This window comes from Brettanomyces nanus, chromosome 2, assembly GCF_011074865.1.
Source record: "Brettanomyces nanus chromosome 2, complete sequence".
Lineage (NCBI taxonomy): Eukaryota > Fungi > Ascomycota > Pichiomycetes > Pichiales > Pichiaceae > Brettanomyces > Brettanomyces nanus.
The window spans coordinates 664,443-682,451 of NC_052375.1; the positions used below are offsets into that span (position 1 = coordinate 664,443).

At 40.1% G+C, this 18,009-nt stretch overlaps 10 protein-coding genes across 10 annotated transcripts; 3 read left to right on the forward strand and 7 right to left on the reverse strand.

Moving 5' to 3' along the window:
* Nucleotides 1–819: 819 nt before the first annotated feature.
* On the reverse strand, nucleotides 820–1,773 carry FOA43_002296 (uncharacterized protein; the record flags this gene model as incomplete). The annotated part of the gene is made up of 1 exon (XM_038922594.1): nucleotides 820–1,773. One exon carries the CDS (start codon nucleotides 1,771–1,773, stop codon nucleotides 820–822), a length of 954 nt encoding a protein of 317 aa, XP_038778522.1.
* A 1,773-nt stretch (nucleotides 1,774–3,546) lies between these two features.
* Nucleotides 3,547–5,871, reverse strand: FOA43_002297 (uncharacterized protein; the record flags this gene model as incomplete). The annotated part of the gene is made up of 1 exon (XM_038922595.1): nucleotides 3,547–5,871. The coding sequence occupies one exon, from the start codon at nucleotides 5,869–5,871 to the stop codon at nucleotides 3,547–3,549; it is 2,325 nt and encodes a 774-aa protein (XP_038778523.1).
* A 212-nt stretch (nucleotides 5,872–6,083) lies between these two features.
* FOA43_002298 (uncharacterized protein) lies at nucleotides 6,084–7,172 on the forward strand (the record flags this gene model as incomplete). Its single annotated transcript, XM_038922596.1, has 1 exon — nucleotides 6,084–7,172. One exon carries the CDS (start codon nucleotides 6,084–6,086, stop codon nucleotides 7,170–7,172), a length of 1,089 nt encoding a protein of 362 aa, XP_038778524.1.
* A 12-nt stretch (nucleotides 7,173–7,184) lies between these two features.
* Nucleotides 7,185–7,520, reverse strand: FOA43_002299 (uncharacterized protein; the record flags this gene model as incomplete). Its single annotated transcript, XM_038922597.1, has 1 exon — nucleotides 7,185–7,520. The coding sequence occupies one exon, from the start codon at nucleotides 7,518–7,520 to the stop codon at nucleotides 7,185–7,187; it is 336 nt and encodes a 111-aa protein (XP_038778525.1).
* A 154-nt stretch (nucleotides 7,521–7,674) lies between these two features.
* On the reverse strand, nucleotides 7,675–9,213 carry FOA43_002300 (uncharacterized protein; the record flags this gene model as incomplete). Its single annotated transcript, XM_038922598.1, has 1 exon — nucleotides 7,675–9,213. The coding sequence occupies one exon, from the start codon at nucleotides 9,211–9,213 to the stop codon at nucleotides 7,675–7,677; it is 1,539 nt and encodes a 512-aa protein (XP_038778526.1).
* Nucleotides 9,214–9,525: 312 nt separating this feature from the next.
* Nucleotides 9,526–11,757, reverse strand: FOA43_002301 (uncharacterized protein; the record flags this gene model as incomplete). The annotated part of the gene is made up of 1 exon (XM_038922599.1): nucleotides 9,526–11,757. The coding sequence occupies one exon, from the start codon at nucleotides 11,755–11,757 to the stop codon at nucleotides 9,526–9,528; it is 2,232 nt and encodes a 743-aa protein (XP_038778527.1).
* Nucleotides 11,758–12,165: 408 nt separating this feature from the next.
* On the forward strand, nucleotides 12,166–12,669 carry FOA43_002302 (uncharacterized protein; the record flags this gene model as incomplete). The annotated part of the gene is made up of 1 exon (XM_038922600.1): nucleotides 12,166–12,669. One exon carries the CDS (start codon nucleotides 12,166–12,168, stop codon nucleotides 12,667–12,669), a length of 504 nt encoding a protein of 167 aa, XP_038778528.1.
* Nucleotides 12,670–12,684: 15 nt separating this feature from the next.
* Nucleotides 12,685–13,575, reverse strand: FOA43_002303 (uncharacterized protein; the record flags this gene model as incomplete). Its single annotated transcript, XM_038922601.1, has 1 exon — nucleotides 12,685–13,575. The coding sequence occupies one exon, from the start codon at nucleotides 13,573–13,575 to the stop codon at nucleotides 12,685–12,687; it is 891 nt and encodes a 296-aa protein (XP_038778529.1).
* Nucleotides 13,576–14,929: 1,354 nt separating this feature from the next.
* On the reverse strand, nucleotides 14,930–16,405 carry FOA43_002304 (uncharacterized protein; the record flags this gene model as incomplete). Its single annotated transcript, XM_038922602.1, has 1 exon — nucleotides 14,930–16,405. One exon carries the CDS (start codon nucleotides 16,403–16,405, stop codon nucleotides 14,930–14,932), a length of 1,476 nt encoding a protein of 491 aa, XP_038778530.1.
* Nucleotides 16,406–16,720: 315 nt separating this feature from the next.
* Nucleotides 16,721–17,989, forward strand: DPH1 (Diphthamide biosynthesis protein 1; the record flags this gene model as incomplete). The annotated part of the gene is made up of 1 exon (XM_038922603.1): nucleotides 16,721–17,989. One exon carries the CDS (start codon nucleotides 16,721–16,723, stop codon nucleotides 17,987–17,989), a length of 1,269 nt encoding a protein of 422 aa, XP_038778531.1.
* Between the last annotated feature and the right edge of the window lie 20 nt (nucleotides 17,990–18,009).

Here is an 18,009-nt window from a genome sequence, read left to right on the forward strand (position 1 = left end):
CGTTTGGGATGGTAAACTAAAGACTCAATTCGATCTAAATACTCCATTCTCAACTTCATACAGCTCCTATTACTGCCTTCTACCCAGAAATGGTTATCTGCATTTCTTCCTTCTCGATATCCTCAACTACTATCATATATCCACATCCATACACCATCTTTCTAACTTTTGGTTCGAATATGACGGTGTTCCACTTAAATGGAATCTTCCCATTGGCTTAATTTACGAGTTAACTCATCCTGAGACCTACACAGGTGATGCTTCACCTGATATATGGCATATTTCTATCAAATACGGAAACTATCCGTCTGAATATATCATTCCTGTAGAAGACGGAACGTCGATCGACGCGACCAACAATGAACTACATTTTCTCAAGTCCTTCTGGATGAACCAGATGAAGGAAGCATGCTATATTCTCAACGGTTCCAGTAAGATCATGATGTCTCTATCCAAGGACGAATCAGATCGTTTCTATGATTCGGTTCGAGCCGAAAACCCGGACTTTTTCGAGAAATCGTTCCGGAAGCTGCTTCCGTCCAATGTGGCAGATCTTCACAATTTACCAATTAAGATTCATCTTCCCTTGGCCAATAGGATTGTTCAGCCATGCCTACAACATGTTCCCAGACAGCTCACTTTGGGTCAGATGCTTCAAAAGCTCGTCCCTGACTTATTTCCGTCCTCCATCATGCTGACTATAGCTTCCCCGGTATGCCATGGGGTACTTCTACCGCTGGATTCCCCAGTAATTAACCTCTATATGCTTCTTAAGTATATGGATGGCTTCTTGCATATGTCAATCAAAATGAAACCGTTTCACAACCCAACTTCAAACACTGCCTGAAGCCAACAACGATACATCTTTAATTGTTTCTTTCTATTGACCAATAGCTGTCGATCCGTCGCTATCCGTTGCTCTTTAAAGCCACATTGGTCCACAAAAATGTGCCTAATCTCATCCTCCGTGAAAAAGTACACTCGTGTACCATCTCCTCTGATATAGAAATTTTCCTCAAGTAAACGATCCTTTTTGAATCTAACCTGGGCCAAATCATACCTTGCATAATCTCTGAATAAAATCTTACCGCCTGGTTTCATTAGTTTCTTCATGTTTTCCACCGCAAAGTGCCATTGGCTTGGATTTAACGCAGAGAAAACGAAGATCATCACCGAAATATCAACTGAATGAGCATCTAGACCCTCTGGAAGCTTCCCTTCCTCATTGGCCAGATCCCATACACTTGCTTGGCAGTTTCCTGTTCTATTTAACCCTTCGTACTGTTCCTTGCCCTTCACTAAATCAACGGCCACTTTCGAAAAATCGCATCCGTACACCATTAGTCCCGGATTCTCATTCTTGCTGAGAACCGGGAACATTGTGTTACCTGCACCACATCCGATCTCTAAAATCACTTTATGTCCCGCGTCCTTCTTAGTTGCCTCATAGAGAACCGGGAACTCGATCTCCAACCATTTTCGGTCTTTGAAGAAGTTTTCCTGGTTGTGCTTATAAAACAAGTCCCAAAATTTCTCCGGCTGTGCATTGAATCGGCGCTTATCAAAATCACTGACAGGATGCTCTTGCTGCAACCTTATCTTTTCTTTGATCTCTCCTAATTGTTCGTCGTCCCAGTTCACGTTGTCCCAAGCATTGCAATTGAATACCTGTTTTTCGTCCTTTAAATATCTCTGCCCAAAATCGAAAGGTGAATCACGGCCGAGTCTGGATTCGAGCGGAGGCTTTGGAGTTCCGGAAGTATCTTCAGTCATCTATATATATCTAACCAAACAAAAATCTTATGTACATTAAGATCTAATAGATCTGGAAAATAGTTTTTCAAAAACATTTTAATTTTTTTTTCTTCGTCATCTTCTCTCTGATCACGTGACAACTGAAATTTTCAGAGACTTGGTATTCGCTCAATTAGGAAATTACTATGGAACAGCCATCTTGATCCTAGGGGTCAGTCTCCTTTTTCAGTTGCCAAAAGAGAACCCTTTGAGGCTCTCAAAGAAATTATGGTAAAAAAGACTAGTTGACGTTGGCCGGAAGTGGTAGAATTCCAAACCAGCCCTCCCATAACAGAAGAATGCTCCTTTTTTTAGAACAATCATCAACCCCTTATACGAAGACATCATAAATACCAACACTGCTCATTATTTACTCTTTTTGCTCTTTCTATTCTTCAAAAATCTTCACGCAAACTCTTCACAAAACCCTAATCATGAGGAAGTATAAAGCAGACCACATCTCAGAAGTCCTCGACTTTCAAAGCAATTTGAGTGCAGGAATCTCTGCTTCTCTACCATGTCCTCCGTCTTTTTCTAAACAAGATAGTTACGAAAATCTTAACATTATGAAACTGCGTGCTCATAGGGCACGTTCAGAAATATCTCTTACCCGGGATTTTGTTATAAATCGTTTCTCATCTGCTGAGTCCCTTGAACCAAGAACGAGATCTCCACCTAGAAGAAGAGCTGTTTCTTGTATGCCGAACACGGAGAAACTTGTTGAACCTTTCAAAGAAAGAGTCTGCTCTTCTCCTCCCACTGATTGTTCTAAACTTTCGTGGGGTTCTAAGGAAGCACTATCATATTCTCCTCCAAGACCAGCTTATTCGAAAGGATTTGACTCTGTAACTCCTCCTTCCAGAAGTCCTGCTTATTTTGAGTCCGATATTACATACAGCAAAAGCACCACTCCTCAATTTGCTAATATTGACAAAAAATTGACTCTTTCACCTCCAAGTCCAAATCCAAGTGATATTTCAGGTGCCTTTTCCGAATCTTCAGGTTCTGCTGGTTCTATTAGCTACCAAACCGCCAATACTCATTTATATGCTACAAATTCTGCCAATTCCCACTCGGCAGAATCTATTGTCTCTTCCTTCATCAACTATTACTACAATAATGCAGATCAAGGTTCTCTTAATTCCTTCAGAAACTCCGTCCCGGGATCGTCCCAAAGTTCTGTCAGAAATTCCATTAGAGGTTCTGCTAGAGATTCATTCAGAGACTCTGCATCAGAATCGATGTTCTCGTTTCCTTCATCACCCTACTCTGACTCCTCTACCGTATCTTCTCCTCCACGTTCTCCTAAGAAATCAGCAATAGATTCTCTTTTTGTCCGCTTCTTAAATAAACCTTTACCCAAGCCACCCATAGAAAGGGAATATAATAGTTCGATTTCCACCCGAAGAATACAAAACCCAGACACATTTATTCCACCTTCATCTTCAGAACACCACTATTCTTTGTCTTCTTCTTTGATACCCCAAAATATGGAAATCCCTAAAGATACCACTATGCATACAAAAAGTCCTACCATGCGAATCAAATCCTATGGTGATGTACAATCTAAAGATTCCTTACCACAGATGCAAAAGTCCCGAATGCGTTCTGAGAATTACCTTAAAAAGGCACGAATAGAGCTTTCTATGCTTGGTGGATACCAAGACCACTCCTATCTGAGGCGAATGAGTCATTCTTGAGAGTTTTCTATTCTATAAACTATCTATATATATCCTAATAGGAATTGTACCACTAAGCCTTTCGACCCAATCTGGCCGCCTTAAATCTGCTCACTTTTGGTGCATCATCCAAAGGTTCAAACTCCTTCTCCAAGTCTGTCTTCTTAAAACCTCCGTTATATTTCTCTAGCATGCGTTCATGAGCCCTCGTATAATCCAATGCTATTTCACTGTTAAGACTCTCACTATTCAATTCAATATCAATGTCATCATCTGATATATTTTGTAGTGCACCAGTATCATGTTCAATGATATTATCCTCCATGATAGGACCATCTTCGACATCTCCTTCATTCTCATCCTTCTCATCTCTTCCATCCTTCTCATCTTTTCCATCCTTCTCGTCCTGTTCATTCTTCTCAACCTCTTTATTATGTTTCTTGAAATCATCAACCTCCTCTATGACACCGTCATCTTCCTCAATATCATCATCATACAGACCCATCACATATGCACGTGCCATTGTATCTGTATCGTTCCCCACAGACTTATAATCAAGAGTTGCATTCTTCATATGTTTCTGCAATTCAGACAGCTGCTTGCTTGTCAATTTTATGACCTTCTCAGAATCCTTAAATTCCTCCAAGTTAGGAAGCTCCTTTCCACTACTCATTTTCGACTCCACTATCTTATAGTCTTCAATCATCTGACTATTTTCATCTTCTCCATCTTCTTCTGTAATATGTTCTCGAACTATATCAAAATCCTCTACTTCTAAAGGTAAGTTCTTCACCAAGGAATTATCATCTTTGGGCGATTCAATCACTTCTGAATTCAATGACTTAGTGATCACCTTCTTAGCCGGTCTTAACGATTTAAAATCCTTTTTAAATGGGGACGATGACTTCTGCTTCTCTATAGATGCCCCCCTCTTCTGATATTGCTTACCCATTTCAACCACTTTATTCAATCGGCTCCTAAAAATAGGTTTTTTGCCTCCAAGCCTCATCATTCCCTTCTCTGGCTTCAATCGATCCATATTAACAAGATTTTCGGACGTTTCTTCAGCTACAGGTTCGTCAAAAGAAGACTTTTTCGTTTCTTGAAAGCCTATATTACTCCCCCGGGCTTCTGTATCGTGCTCCATCACATCACCAACAATCAATCCATTCGCTATTGTCTCGTGATTTTTAGGTTTCTCAACTTCTTCTTTCTCTAACGCTGCGGCTCCTTCCATCATAAGCTTGAATTCTGATACCTTAGGATGACCTCCTTGTTGTTCAGATTCTCTAAGATCATCCCATATATCTTCAACTTCCTTCACATCAACATCCTCAGCAAAAGAAACTGACTTAGAGGGCTTTTTCTTCTCTGACGTTTTAGAAAATTCGCTATCGTCATTCCTAACAGCAGTTTGATCGTCTCTTGTATCTCTGTGTGCAATTCGCAGCTCCTGGATCCTCTTGTATAGTAAATCACGTGATTCTGGTGGAACCAAACTCGTAATTCCTGTCTCATTATTCATATCGCAGTCATCATCATTGTCGTCATCATCATTGTCGTCATCATCGTTGTTAACTTCATTAGCTATCACTTCGAGAGTGAGCAAATCTTCTGGATCAATTTCGGGTGCGTACATAGATGAATCAATCTTTTGTTGAACCTTTAGAGAGCTATCCTTAGTACTATCAATACCATCTTCAAGCTCGACAATTCTTGGCTCCTCCTTTGGTATCAAATCCATGTCTTTCATCAATAGCGAAATCTGATCATCGGTAGTCTCATTCTTCTTCTTTTCAGATACCGGTAGCTTTCTAACTGAACTTCGAACGATATTACCATCTTCATCACTTTCTTCTGTGACGCCATAAGGATGAAGATTACTGGAAATTGAGGAAGCCTTTTTGGTGGTATTTGCATTCTTCTCGAATATCCCAAGCTTACTCTTCTCATATGGCTTAACAGAACTCTTCATCACATTTCCATTTTCGTCCAATTCTTCTCTAATATTCATAATAGGTAGTCCAGCTTCCAAATTACTTTCTTCTTGATTCGGATTTGAGTCATTCAAAGTATCCAAGCTCTGCAAACTGTCAAATAATTGCATCAACTTCTGCTTGGCCTGCTTTCTATTCTCTATATCCTTCGATAACTTGCTAATTCTAGCCTGTAACCACTTCATTCTTTCACGATAGAACTTTACGTCGCCATTGAATTCTCTAATGAAAATATCATTCTTTTTTAATAACTCTCGACTCTTCAATTTGGCCTCTTCAAACTGATTCATTAGACTCAGAAAAGTGCCTAACTGTTCATATTCAAACTGATAAAGATTTCGAACCGAAACCAAATTCACTATTATTGAATCCACTACCGATAAGTCCTTTACCGGTGTCATGTTAGGTATAAGATGAAGAGAAAAGACGAAGAGAATAGAACAATGATGAAAGAGCAAATCAACTTATTAAGCTCTAAAATCAAACTAACTTAAATCCGCGAATCTCAGAGTGAAAAACTACGGGACTCGAGAATCTTTGAAATGGATTTGCAATCCACCAATCTCTTTGTATTCTCTTTTCTTCTCTTATTACCCTCTATATTCTCCTAAAAATGGCTCCATACGGTCAGGTTGTTATTGGTCCTCCAGGTGCAGGCAAATCTACCTATTGTCTTGGAATGAATCACTTCCTCAACGCTATTGGTAGGCACTCTGTGATTGTGAACTTAGATCCCGCTAATGATCGTCTACCTTACGATGTATCTGTCGATATCAGAGATTTTATTACATTGGAAGAAATTATGGACGACGAAAATTTGAAACTTGGACCCAACGGTGGTCTCATGTATTGTATGGAAGTGTTTGAAAAGAGTATTGACTACTTCATCAAGAAGATTCGTTCTCTTACTAAAATTAGTGTCGATGGCGATTCGGCTTACATTCTCTTTGACTGTCCTGGACAAACAGAATTGTACACCAATAATCCAGTTTTCTCCAGGATCTTACGGAAGCTTGTTAAAGACTTGGACTTTCGATTATGCATCGTTTCCTTGGTCGACTCTATTAATCTTACGGTACCTTCACAATGGATTTCATCTTTACTACTTACACTTCGATCAATGCTTCAACTGGATTTACCCCAAGTAAATGTGGTTTCAAAGATCGATCTCATCAAAAACTACGTCGATAGCGATAAACTGGATAAGATAGAAAAGAAAAAACACATGCAAATCGATCAAGATGTCAGCGATGAATATGTTCAAGGAGGTCTTCCTTTCAAGTTGCAGTATTATACAGAAGTTCAGGATCTTGAAAAGCTCATACCCTATATGAAGCACGAAAACAACCAATTACATCACGCCTACTTCAATCAGAAGTATGAGAAACTATCTGAAGCTATCGCCGATCTTGTCGAGGACTTCGGCTTGCTTCAATTCACCGTACTCGCCATAGAGGATAAAATGTCGATGATTAGTCTATTATCATTGATAGACAAAGCTAACGGTTATTGCTTCGGTACAAATGAAATCGGCGGAGACTCTGTGTGGACAGATCTACTTCGTCAATCTTCTATGGGCTTTTCAGACGACATTGATATACAAGAAAGATGGATAGATGACAAAGAAACATACGATAAGGAAGCAGAAGAAAACATGCAACAAGCAATGGCAAACAAAGACAGAGGTAATGCAGAAAATTAGTGATCATCATCACTATTTACTGGCCCTTTCGGCTTCCTTAATCACCTTCTTAACGGTATCGTCATTTTCTGACCCATTGGTCATCAAATATTCCTTAAGGTCCTTCAACACTTCCTGCGTTTTCGCCTTAATATTAGGAATCATTCTTTTCGACTCGTCTCGGATTCGAACTGCGACCTTTAGTGTATACTTCAAGTCCTCCTTCTCTTTGTCTGATGCTGTAGTCATCTGAGCCTCTATTTTTTTCACCTCTTCTTCATTTTCCTTCAACTCCTGTTCATAAATACTCTTCTCTTTACTCAATCGTTGCAATGCACTGGCTTTTATTTGAATTTGAGATGGTCCCATGATATTTGAGAAAAGAAGAATGCAATACTAAAACAAGATCGATCTATATTCCCCTCTCAAAAATAAGAGCCTCTTTTCATCGCGAAGTTTCAAAAATCTTCAATCCATTTAAATTTCCTATTTGAGAATTCAGGGATTTTTTTTTTTATACATACTATTCCTCCATATCCGAATAATAAATACTTGCATCTTCTTCTATTTTACTGCTTACAGCATCAGAGGTGCTAGCCGCACTAGCACTGCTGACACTCACTCGTGGTCCTCTTCTCGCAATTCTCACAAACCGCTCAATCTGTGACAGTGTATCAACTTCTCCATATCGACTAGTAGTATCATGCATTAGGTTCTTTACGTTTGCACTTTCAAACAAAGATTTTTGATTTCTGGCTATATCTTCATATGATTCAAATGAAGATGCCGATGTTTTTCCGTAGAGACTGTTCTTCACTTGCTGAACTGAGGGAGTATTATTTGACTTTCCTCCAATGCTGCTACCACTAGAGTTCAAATCATCATTATGAAACCGGGGATGTATTGAAACAAGTCCTGCAGATGCCTGATTCCATCCTTGTCTTCCAATCATTGTATTGTTTGCTGTTTGTGGATATTGACAAGAGCTTTGTAATGGATGGGCAGAGATAACAGGCACTATCGTGCTTTTTTTCCTGATCCAATTGAAACTTGACTCTGCTTTTAATCTTTCAATCTTCAAATAGAAACTCTGAATACACTCCAAATAAGGAGTTTTGACTTTATGCTTGCTCGAAAGAAAGAGCAAATGACTCAATACAAACCTGATCATTGTTCCATTCCCATTTTCAAAGTTGTAAATTGCATCAGGTATTTCCTGATTCCCTTCTGCATATAAATCTGTAGTAGTATTGCATAGTTGACTCCCCTGGATATTCATCATTTGATACTTGGAATTAGTTTTTTTATTGTATTTCTCAACCATTGATTGGAGTTGTAAGATCATCTTTCCCTCATCTGTGGGTTTGGGAAATTCTAAAGCCCCCACACTTCTTGCAATAGTCACCAACTCTTTAAACACTCCATTTAATATCTTGTCGTCGATACTGGAATATATTATCCAGAGAACCTGAAAATTAATCAAAGGGATCACCTGTTTCCAGCAATAGCTTCCAACCGAAGGTGTTCTATCTGGCGGTATTAAATGCACCGTCTGAATATACTGCAATTTTAGTAACTCCTTCAATTTCTTTAGGTTGGCACCTAAAACACCTTCACCTTCTATAATTCTCTTCAATATATTTTCCTGTTGATTTAACTCTTTCTTCAAGAACGATGAGCCAATTGCAACTGTGGTGCCATTTTCATATTGGAGAATCACTGTTGACCCCCTTTTGACTTCTTTAGTACTCAAATCAAAGTAGGTTGCAAAGCAGTTTGCAATATTTATCTCCTCTTCTAGTCCAGCAGCAATGGTACAATCAACTAAGAAAATAGTGTCAGAAGTACAAAATTCACTTTCTGCAACTTCTCTTGAGAACACCTTTAGCTTGGTCATTTCGTAGGCTCCAATGATAACGAAATCCACTTTTGAAGATATTCCAAGTGTTTTCACATTGTCCGCGTATATGTCTGGATGATATTTCTCCTCTATACCCGTAGAGATTGATTTCCAATGAAAGCATTCATTTCTCATATCATATTGTCCCGATTCGACTACCATTGTATAGCAATGTGCTTGTGAAAGTTTCCATGCTAAAAAACAGCACCCGGCAGAGTCCCCAACTAAAATAAAGATAAATGGTTAGTAGAAGAAAATACGATAAGTAGATATCCATATCCCTATTGTTATCTACTCACAACTTAGCACCGTCAACTGTTTTTCTGTCATTAAGGAGAAAGACTGAAAGAAATAAAGAAAGATGGAACCCCCAACGTTAGCGCCTAATAAAATAGGATGGCCCAATCGCTACTTAGGAAAATCCCTAATTACCCTTTTCGCGCATTATTAGGCTTTATATGTACATGTAATACGCTACTTATATCTCCGCTTATCTGTAATTCTCTGCTGCTCTTTGGGCTTGGCCAAGAACTGGTATGCATCTATACGTGCCATTCTTGTAAGCTTTTCCCCCAAATCGTCCGATTTCGGATCGCTTGCCACGGCTTCCTTATACTCCCTACGAATCTTTCTTTTGAGCTTTTCGGCATCTCTCTTCTTATTCTCTCGTAGTGCCTCTTCTTTCTTTTCTAGTCTCTCAAAATAAAACGAGTTCTCCTTCTTTGATTGGATCATAGATTTAGCACCCAATGCCCATATATCTCCCATTTTCACCTTTCTAGCGTCATGATACTCCTGCTTTCCAACTGATTTCGATACATACCATTTCTCTACATGTCCAGAAGGTGCACATACATCCAAACATACTAAACCTTTCCGTTTTACAGGAGGAGCCAACACTCTTGGCCTCTCATCTAACAAGTCAGACCTAAATCCAACTTGTCTGGAAATTGTCTCAGCATCTCTTTGCTGCTGCAACAACAGTGGATTCTCGTCTGACCTCTCCACAATTAAATAGGAATAACTTGCAGTTTCGTAGTTAAGCCCATAAGGTCGTCCTTTTCCCGGTTTTGCCTGACCTTTAATTCCCATACCACTACTTGAACTCGACCATGTAGTGGCAAGTCTAGAACCCCTTTTCAGTTCTAGTAAATAAGGAGGTCTGGCCACATTTATGGCAAAACTGCAAAATTTTAACTTCTTGCCAACTTGTCCAAACTCATAGTACTGAGGTTTGAAGAACTGAAGCGGACATTTGCCATGATGAGGACATGGAGCCATTATTTTGAGGTTTATAGGTTCTTCGGCAGCGTCCGGCTTAGCCTCTTTCTCAACTATATCATAGTTCTCAAGTAGTTCAGGCTCAATATCCTTCATGGCCTCTTCCTCACTTTCTTTGTCCAAACCAACCTGCTTCTCTGTCGCAAGCTGCCCACGACTCTTATATTCTCTTGGAATCTTGGCCAGTTTACCTTCGTTGTTTTCTGGTCTCATCATAACTTGTCTTGCCCGAGCTATAACCTCTGCTCCCAACGGATTTCCTCTCTGTAGAAGAACCAAATGTCCACCAGGTAATAATCTGTGGACTAGCTCTTCCAATTGTTGATCAACTTGGTGAGGAAAGTGCTCCTTTCCCGTAAGAAGCTGATTTTCAGCAATAATAAGATCGTATTTCTTTGACTTCGGACGGAACCTATTCAGGAGAATTGTTTTAATGTGGATATCTTTGGTCTTGACCTTTCCAACGTAATCATCGACAACGGTTGGATCAAGGGAAGTGGATGAATGGGCCTCTCCATCTTCCCGTTTCTCCTCATCTTTCATTATCTCCTTAGTGCTCTCCCCATCCCCCTCCTCCTCCTCCTTCTCGTCCTTTCCTCTTCCATAATACTCACTAGCTTGCCTACTGAGTAGTAGCTTGGCACGCCTAGTCATATGAAAGCACCCGTTAATCATCACGTCCTTAGCATCAGGATTGAAATCATCTCCCATCAACTCATTAAGGGCTAACATCCCCACACCGGGACCGTAACCATAGTCAAGTATTCTAGTTGGATGAAATTTATCTTCACCAACTCGACGTCTAAGCTCGTCCAATACTTGATAAGCAACAGCGTAGTTCTGCGCAAAGGTGGTGGCTATACTGACGTCTGTCTCCAACTCGGTTTCGCACTTCGTTTGAACTACTTCATCATTTAGGTCCATATAATATTGGGCACATTGCTGCTTTAGATGCTTAGGTTCATAAGCATACAATATATTGTTGGCTATCACTGTAGATAGCTCTTCAGGAACCGCAATTTGTACTCTGTTGACTCTACCCTTTAATGTCTTTATATCCAACCGAGCTTCGCTGCTTGTAGCTCCATCCAATAACTCACCAGTCTCAGTGTCTCTATATCTTGGATCGACACCTCTCTCAGCCTCTTCCCGACTCACAACATGAGAATTATGTAACGGGTTTCTCCCATTGATTGTCTCATTCACCATCTGCCCAAAAGTTTCTCCCTCACTGCGATACGCATAAAATAATTGCGACTTTTCACTACTTGGAGCTTTATCGCTGTCTATTGAAGAGTACTCATTTGGACCTTCCATGGTTATCTTGGGTTTCGAACTCAAACATCGATATAAACCAGAAATTCCATATCTGAAAAAGCTTCTAGAAACACTCAAAGCTCTAGAAGCTAAGAGTCGTTGTAACATGCTAAAAGTGCCCCCAAAATGTCTGAAGGATGAAGAGAAATGATCAATGAAAATGACAGAAGTCCTGCCCTGAAATTTTTCATTATCGATTCACTAAAAAAATTTGGAGGGCTTATCTTTGTCATTAACGATTAGCTCTTTGTATCGTGATGAATGGGCTCTGATAGTCATAGGTTGAAAATGGCTAGTAAGGGTTCTAAGAAGAGCTCTGAAAAGATGGCCAGTAAGTGTGCTAAGAAGAGTTCTGAAAAGATGACTAGTAAGGGTGCTCGGAAGAGCTCGAGGAGACTCCGGTTTAAGCGAAAGAAACAAGGTACGGCGACGCAGGTTCCTGCAATGGATTCGGCAGCTATAGATTCTACTTCGATAGATTCCTTACCGATATACTCTACAACAGCGGGGGCTACAATGTCCAGGCCTGTACTTTCTGAGTCCACTCGACCCTCTAGACAATCTTTTCAACACCTTACAGAATATGGCCCAAAAATCAACGGCTACAGATTTGTCGCCACGAAACCCGATGAAGTGATCGAGGAAGAAATTCTCAAGGAGGATAATCCTGATAATCGGCACTATGAGGATACTCCGATGTCCGAGATCCCGGAGTCGAGTTATACCTATTCTACCTATAACGATCTATGGATGAAAATTACACAATCAGGAAAACTGCCCGGGTTTATTCCCCTTCCAGTGGAAACAAATTCTCCCGAAGATCTTAATGACACAAATGTGGCCCGATTCATCGAATCCAAGACCCGTGCAAAGAATGAACGAATCAGATGGCATCCTGATAAGATGATTGTGCGTCTACAGAAACTGGGAGTGACAGATCGCATCTCACCAGATTATAAACGTATTGTTACAAGGGTTTTCCAGATAATTAACCGGGTGTACAATAACTTGCATGTATAATATAATCACCGACTTTTAATCGGCTTTGTCTATTTCCTTAGTCTCATCTTCTTCTTCATCCTTATCGGTGACTTCACTCTCCTCTGTCTTTCTCTTTTTGGATGCCGATTCTGCAGACGTAGATATATCATCTTCTTTTACTTTCGTTTCTTCTACTTGTTCTGCTTTGTTTGGTGAAGCTTCTGCTTCTTCTACCTCCTCATCCGCTTCTTCTTCCGCTTCTTCTTCTGCTTCCTCGTCCGCTTCCTCGTCCGCTTCCTCGTCCGCTTCCTCATCTGCCTCCTCGTCTGCCTCTTCGTCTGCTTCTTCCCCCTCTTCTGTACCTTCTCCCTCTTCTGTACCTTCCCCCTCAGAAGTTCCGTACTGTGACCCACCATCCTCCTCATCTAACTCCTCCTCCAGTTGCTCCGGTGGATAGAAATCGTCCGGGTTCTCGCTCTCGTTGTCCCACACAATATTGAATCTCGTCACCCGGGGCTTCTCAGCAAGAATATTCCTCACTATATGATCCACCTGAACTTTTGTCGGCGGGTTCTGACGCAATTCCTCCGAATCGTATTCATTATTCACGTAATATCCCACTCGGACAAACTCTCGTTCCTTGTAAGAGCAGCTAAGTAGGATAACGGTCACGGAAACGAGCTCACTTGCTGGAATGAGCTCTGGTGATGGTGCATCTGCCGTTAAAATAAACTTGTTTATTCCTACTGGAACAGGTCCCACCAATACAGAGTCTAATTCTTGGTCATGTTCTAGAGATCTCGATGATCCAACGTACGTAAGCTTCCATTCAAGGTCTTCCTTCAATGGTTCGAGACATTCAAACGTGATCTCAAATTGATAGGGGTCAGTAAATTTAGCCGGATTGTTGAGTACATTGATTCCCAGTAGCGAAACAATCGACATCCTTGGAAAGCAAGAAGAAGGTGGTGGCCGTTTCTTCCTAGCTGTCTAACGATACGCGTAGTTTTATCGCGTTAGTAACTCAGCCACATACTTGGCCACACATTTGGCCACATACTCGGCCACCCATTCAGCCACATTCCACCCCTTAGCTACATCCTTAACTACACTACTCACCAATTTCGCATGCGCTCAACTGAACTACCCTTGATTTGAATTACTATTGTCATACATATATGTCCGTTCATTTTAATTTCCTAATTCTTCTATATATTGTCTTTAATTCTCCCCAAAAAAGATGGCTAGTTGATGACATATTTATCAATTTCCTAATCGGGTAGTTTATTTCATTTTTAATTTATCCTAGAAAGGACTTGCTCAAGCACCCTGAAAAAGGCTGGTTTCATACTTAGAGGACAATCATTTAAATAACAAGATATTCATCTAAAATAACTGGAGATATCAGATATTCAGTTCTAATTATTGCTTATCTATTATATCTATATTCATGTGTTGTAGTAATGTGTCTTCATCATCTCATCAATCATCTGAAAGTCCTGTACTACAGGTTTTATTCGGCCCAAAAGTGACTGTCTGGCCATACTCCGAAGAAACTCTTCAAAAAGCTTTGGATTTAAGAATTCAACAGGAAAATTCTAAGCAGGAATATTATAGAGCAGAATATATGAACAGAGCGTTGGAATTACTGAGAAGAGCCACTGCTGCCAATGTCCCTGGAGAATTGATTCCAGCTCTTTTCAACCAAGACAAAAAAACATCAAAAAAGTCTCAGAGCTTGCAAAATCACAGTACATCTGTTTCGTCTCCACCATTCAAATTCAAGTGCTCAAAGTCCCCGAAAACACCATCCAAGACGGTTTCCAAAAATATCACAACTTCAACACCTCTTCCTCCAATAAGAACCTCGGATTTTGCTCCGTCCTTCAAATTCGGTTCTTCACCGGCACATTCCCCGGTACATTCTCCATTGCATTCTCCTCTGCATTCTTCTCTTCCGCCGCGTCATCAGCTTTCTCCTTCCAGGATCGGCGCTAGAGCTATTTCTCGTTTGGCCTCCAATTCGGAAAGCTACCAACCAGTCACTATAGGTAATCTCAAGCACGGAACAGGACATCTCAAAACTCTTTCACTCCCAGGTAATGTCTCCATTCCCGAATCCACGGTCATAAATTTTGATTCTATCACTAAGAGAAGAAAAATACGCTATAATCAGATCTCGAATCTCTCTGATAACTCAAATAGAGGACTCAAATTGTCCCCAACTCCGGACAGTACCATAACTAGCACACATATACTATTAACTTAACTTGGATTAATCCTATTTATTTGCATTGCTCTATTTTGAATCTTTGTATGCGTGTTCTGCTAAGTCTTCCACGTCGTCTATATTTATAAACTCCATATCTTCACTTTCTTCTGTCATTATCTTCTCAAACATCAAGTCCTTCTTGACGATTGTCTCAGCTTCTTTTCTGAGTGCGTGTGCCAAGTTTCTCAGAACTCTCTCGTTACAACCATCGTCTCTCAAAATCCAATTGCACAAATCATCCAACAATATCTTGCAGTAAATGTAGTAAATGTCATGAAATCTAAAATATTCTCGAGCAGCTAGAGATGCTTTAAGAACACTTCTTTTACCGCATCGTAATATGAAGTAAACGTCTTCCCAGCATTTTTTAGCAACTTCGTAGCTCCGAATTAATGGATATGATAATGCTCTTCTGTCCATAGTGATCACTAGGATCCGAAGCATGTTCTTTTCTGTCATGTTATTCGACTGAATAAGCTGGGAGTCCAAGCAACTGATCTGAGGAGTCAGTTTACCAATGGTCCAGCCACTCTCAACAGTACTATCTCCTTCATTAGATCTTATTTCATAGCAATATGCATACAACAGGCATATAATAGTGTAGTATATCGGCCGAGGATCGTCTATAAGGTATGATTTCTTAGGTAAATCCCTCATAAGATCCTGTTCTTTCTGAGAGAAAGTTATTGCAACGCTTGTCACATGATCAAGATCACGCTTCTGCTTTGGTTCTCTCTGTAGCTTCAAAAATATGCTTTTGTAAGGACTCTCCCACTTTAAAATCTCTCTTATTCTACTTTCCTCGGGTGTATACTTTGCCGTAAGATACTCGTTGGCATAATATTCGGGATCAAATTTAAGATTCTCCTTAATAAGTCTCTGAACTACTCTATCATCAGACTTCAGTCCGTCCGGCTCCGCTAATTCATTGATATCGTTTCCGTTTGAAACTGTTGCCTCTAACATATCGGAATATTGATTGTTAAAACCATATTTCGGATGCTCTGTTCCCATATTGACATCCATTTCTTCAGCTGATTTCTGTTCTACCTCCCAATTGAAATTCTCAGCTTCTCGAGCTATGTCGCTCATGTGATTGTTGATCACGTGATTTGCGCCATTTTCATTACTTTCTATTTCTTCAATCAGAGTAGTTGATTTATAATTATGCGATTCAGATATGCTCTGATTTGTAGGTTCATTCAATCTTGCCAATAGCTTGGCGGTCAAGTCAAGGTCTGGGAAGTTCTCTCCTTTGGTCTTTTTGGCCACTCTCACTTTGATGCATTCTTCTTTGGATACGAATTTAGAGGTGGCACGTTCATCCTCTTCCAATGAGCCAGGGAATCTGAGTCGGAGGTAATACGGTGGTAATGCAAAGATAAAAAGCTTATCATTAACAACCATCTCTACATTATGGGCGGAAAATCGTATAGTAGAGAGTTTGATAGTGATATAGACGAACTCATCATCCTGATCTACTGTAAATCGAGGAGTTAGCATTGTCGAAAGTGTCTGGGTTGAATATGGTAGACTGAGGTAAAGAAAGTACAGGAACTAAGAGGGAGAAGATGCAATCTATTCGTATGCATCCCTACACCATTTGACATCTCTATAACAGACAGAATGAAAATTTGGTGGGATTTATCTATGCAAGTAATTTCACCAATAAGGGTGTTACAAAGAGTAATCCATCAAGACGGTAACAGGGTAAAGAACCGTGAAATATTCGATTATCTTGAACAAAATCATCTATATTTTAAGAATATCAACTTTATTTCTTGTTTTTTTCTTTTAAAGAGCAATTTTTCACTCAAAATGTCCTCCGAGGAAGTTAAAAATCATAGAAGAAGATTTGCCGGATCAAGAAAGATGCCGGTAAATGGTGACAAGATTGGGACAAATGGCTCCAAGAAGACAGTAGCTATTAAAGGAAGATCTAAAGTGATTGGTCGAATCATGAACCAAATTCCAAAGGATATTTTGGAAGATGAAGAACTCAATGAAGTCATCAAGTTACTACCGTCTAACTACAACTTTGAAATCCACAAAACAGTATGGAATATACGAAAGAAAAATGCAGTACGAGTGTGCCTACAAATGCCTGAAGGATTGTTGAACTATTCACTTATAATAGCTGATATTTTGGAGCAGTTCTGCCATTGTGAAGTGCTTGTCATGGGAGATGTCACTTATGGTGCATGCTGTATAGATGATTACACTGCTAGGGCCTTGGATTGTGATTTTATAGTGCATTATGGCCATTCATGTTTGGTCCCCATAGCTGTGACAACTATAAAGGTCTTGTACATTTTTGTCACTATTCAGATCGACGAACAACATTTAATTAACACTATTAGACGCAACTTCAATCAGGGAACTAGATTGGCTGTCTTCGGAACGATCCAGTTTAACCCAGCAATTCATTCCCTTAAAGTTGCTTTGGAGAACCCTGAAAGCCCGCAAGACAAGTTGATCTACGTGATAGCCCCTCAGATTATGCCTCTCTCCAAAGGTGAAGTGCTTGGTTGTACATCTCCTTCATTGGATCCTAAGCAGTTTGATGCCATGGTTTACGTGGGAGATGGAAGGTTTCATTTGGAGTCTGCCATGATTCATAATCCTCATATTTTAGCCTATAGATACGATCCGTATTCTCGGAAATTCACCAAGGAAGGGTACGATCAGAAAGAGATGATATCGGTTCGTAGAGAAGCTGTTCAGACAGCCAAAGGTGCTAAGAAGATAGGACTAGTGTTGGGAGCCCTTGGAAGACAGGGAAATCCCATTACAGTTGAGAAGTTGGAAAAGGAACTTCGAAAGCACGGTAAAATCGTTGTAAAGATCATTTTATCTGAGATCTTCCCCAAGAAAATGGCCATGTTCGATGATATTGGCGCATTTGTTCAAGTAGCCTGTCCCAGATTGTCCATCGATTGGGGATATGCCTTTAGTAAACCTTTATTGACTCCATATGAAGCTATGGTGATGCTTGAAGAAGATACTCCTTTCACTGAAGAGTTCTATCCAATGGATTACTATTATAAAGAAGGATATGGAAGAGGAAAGAAGCCGGCGAGAACTTAATTAGATTCATTCGTATATAC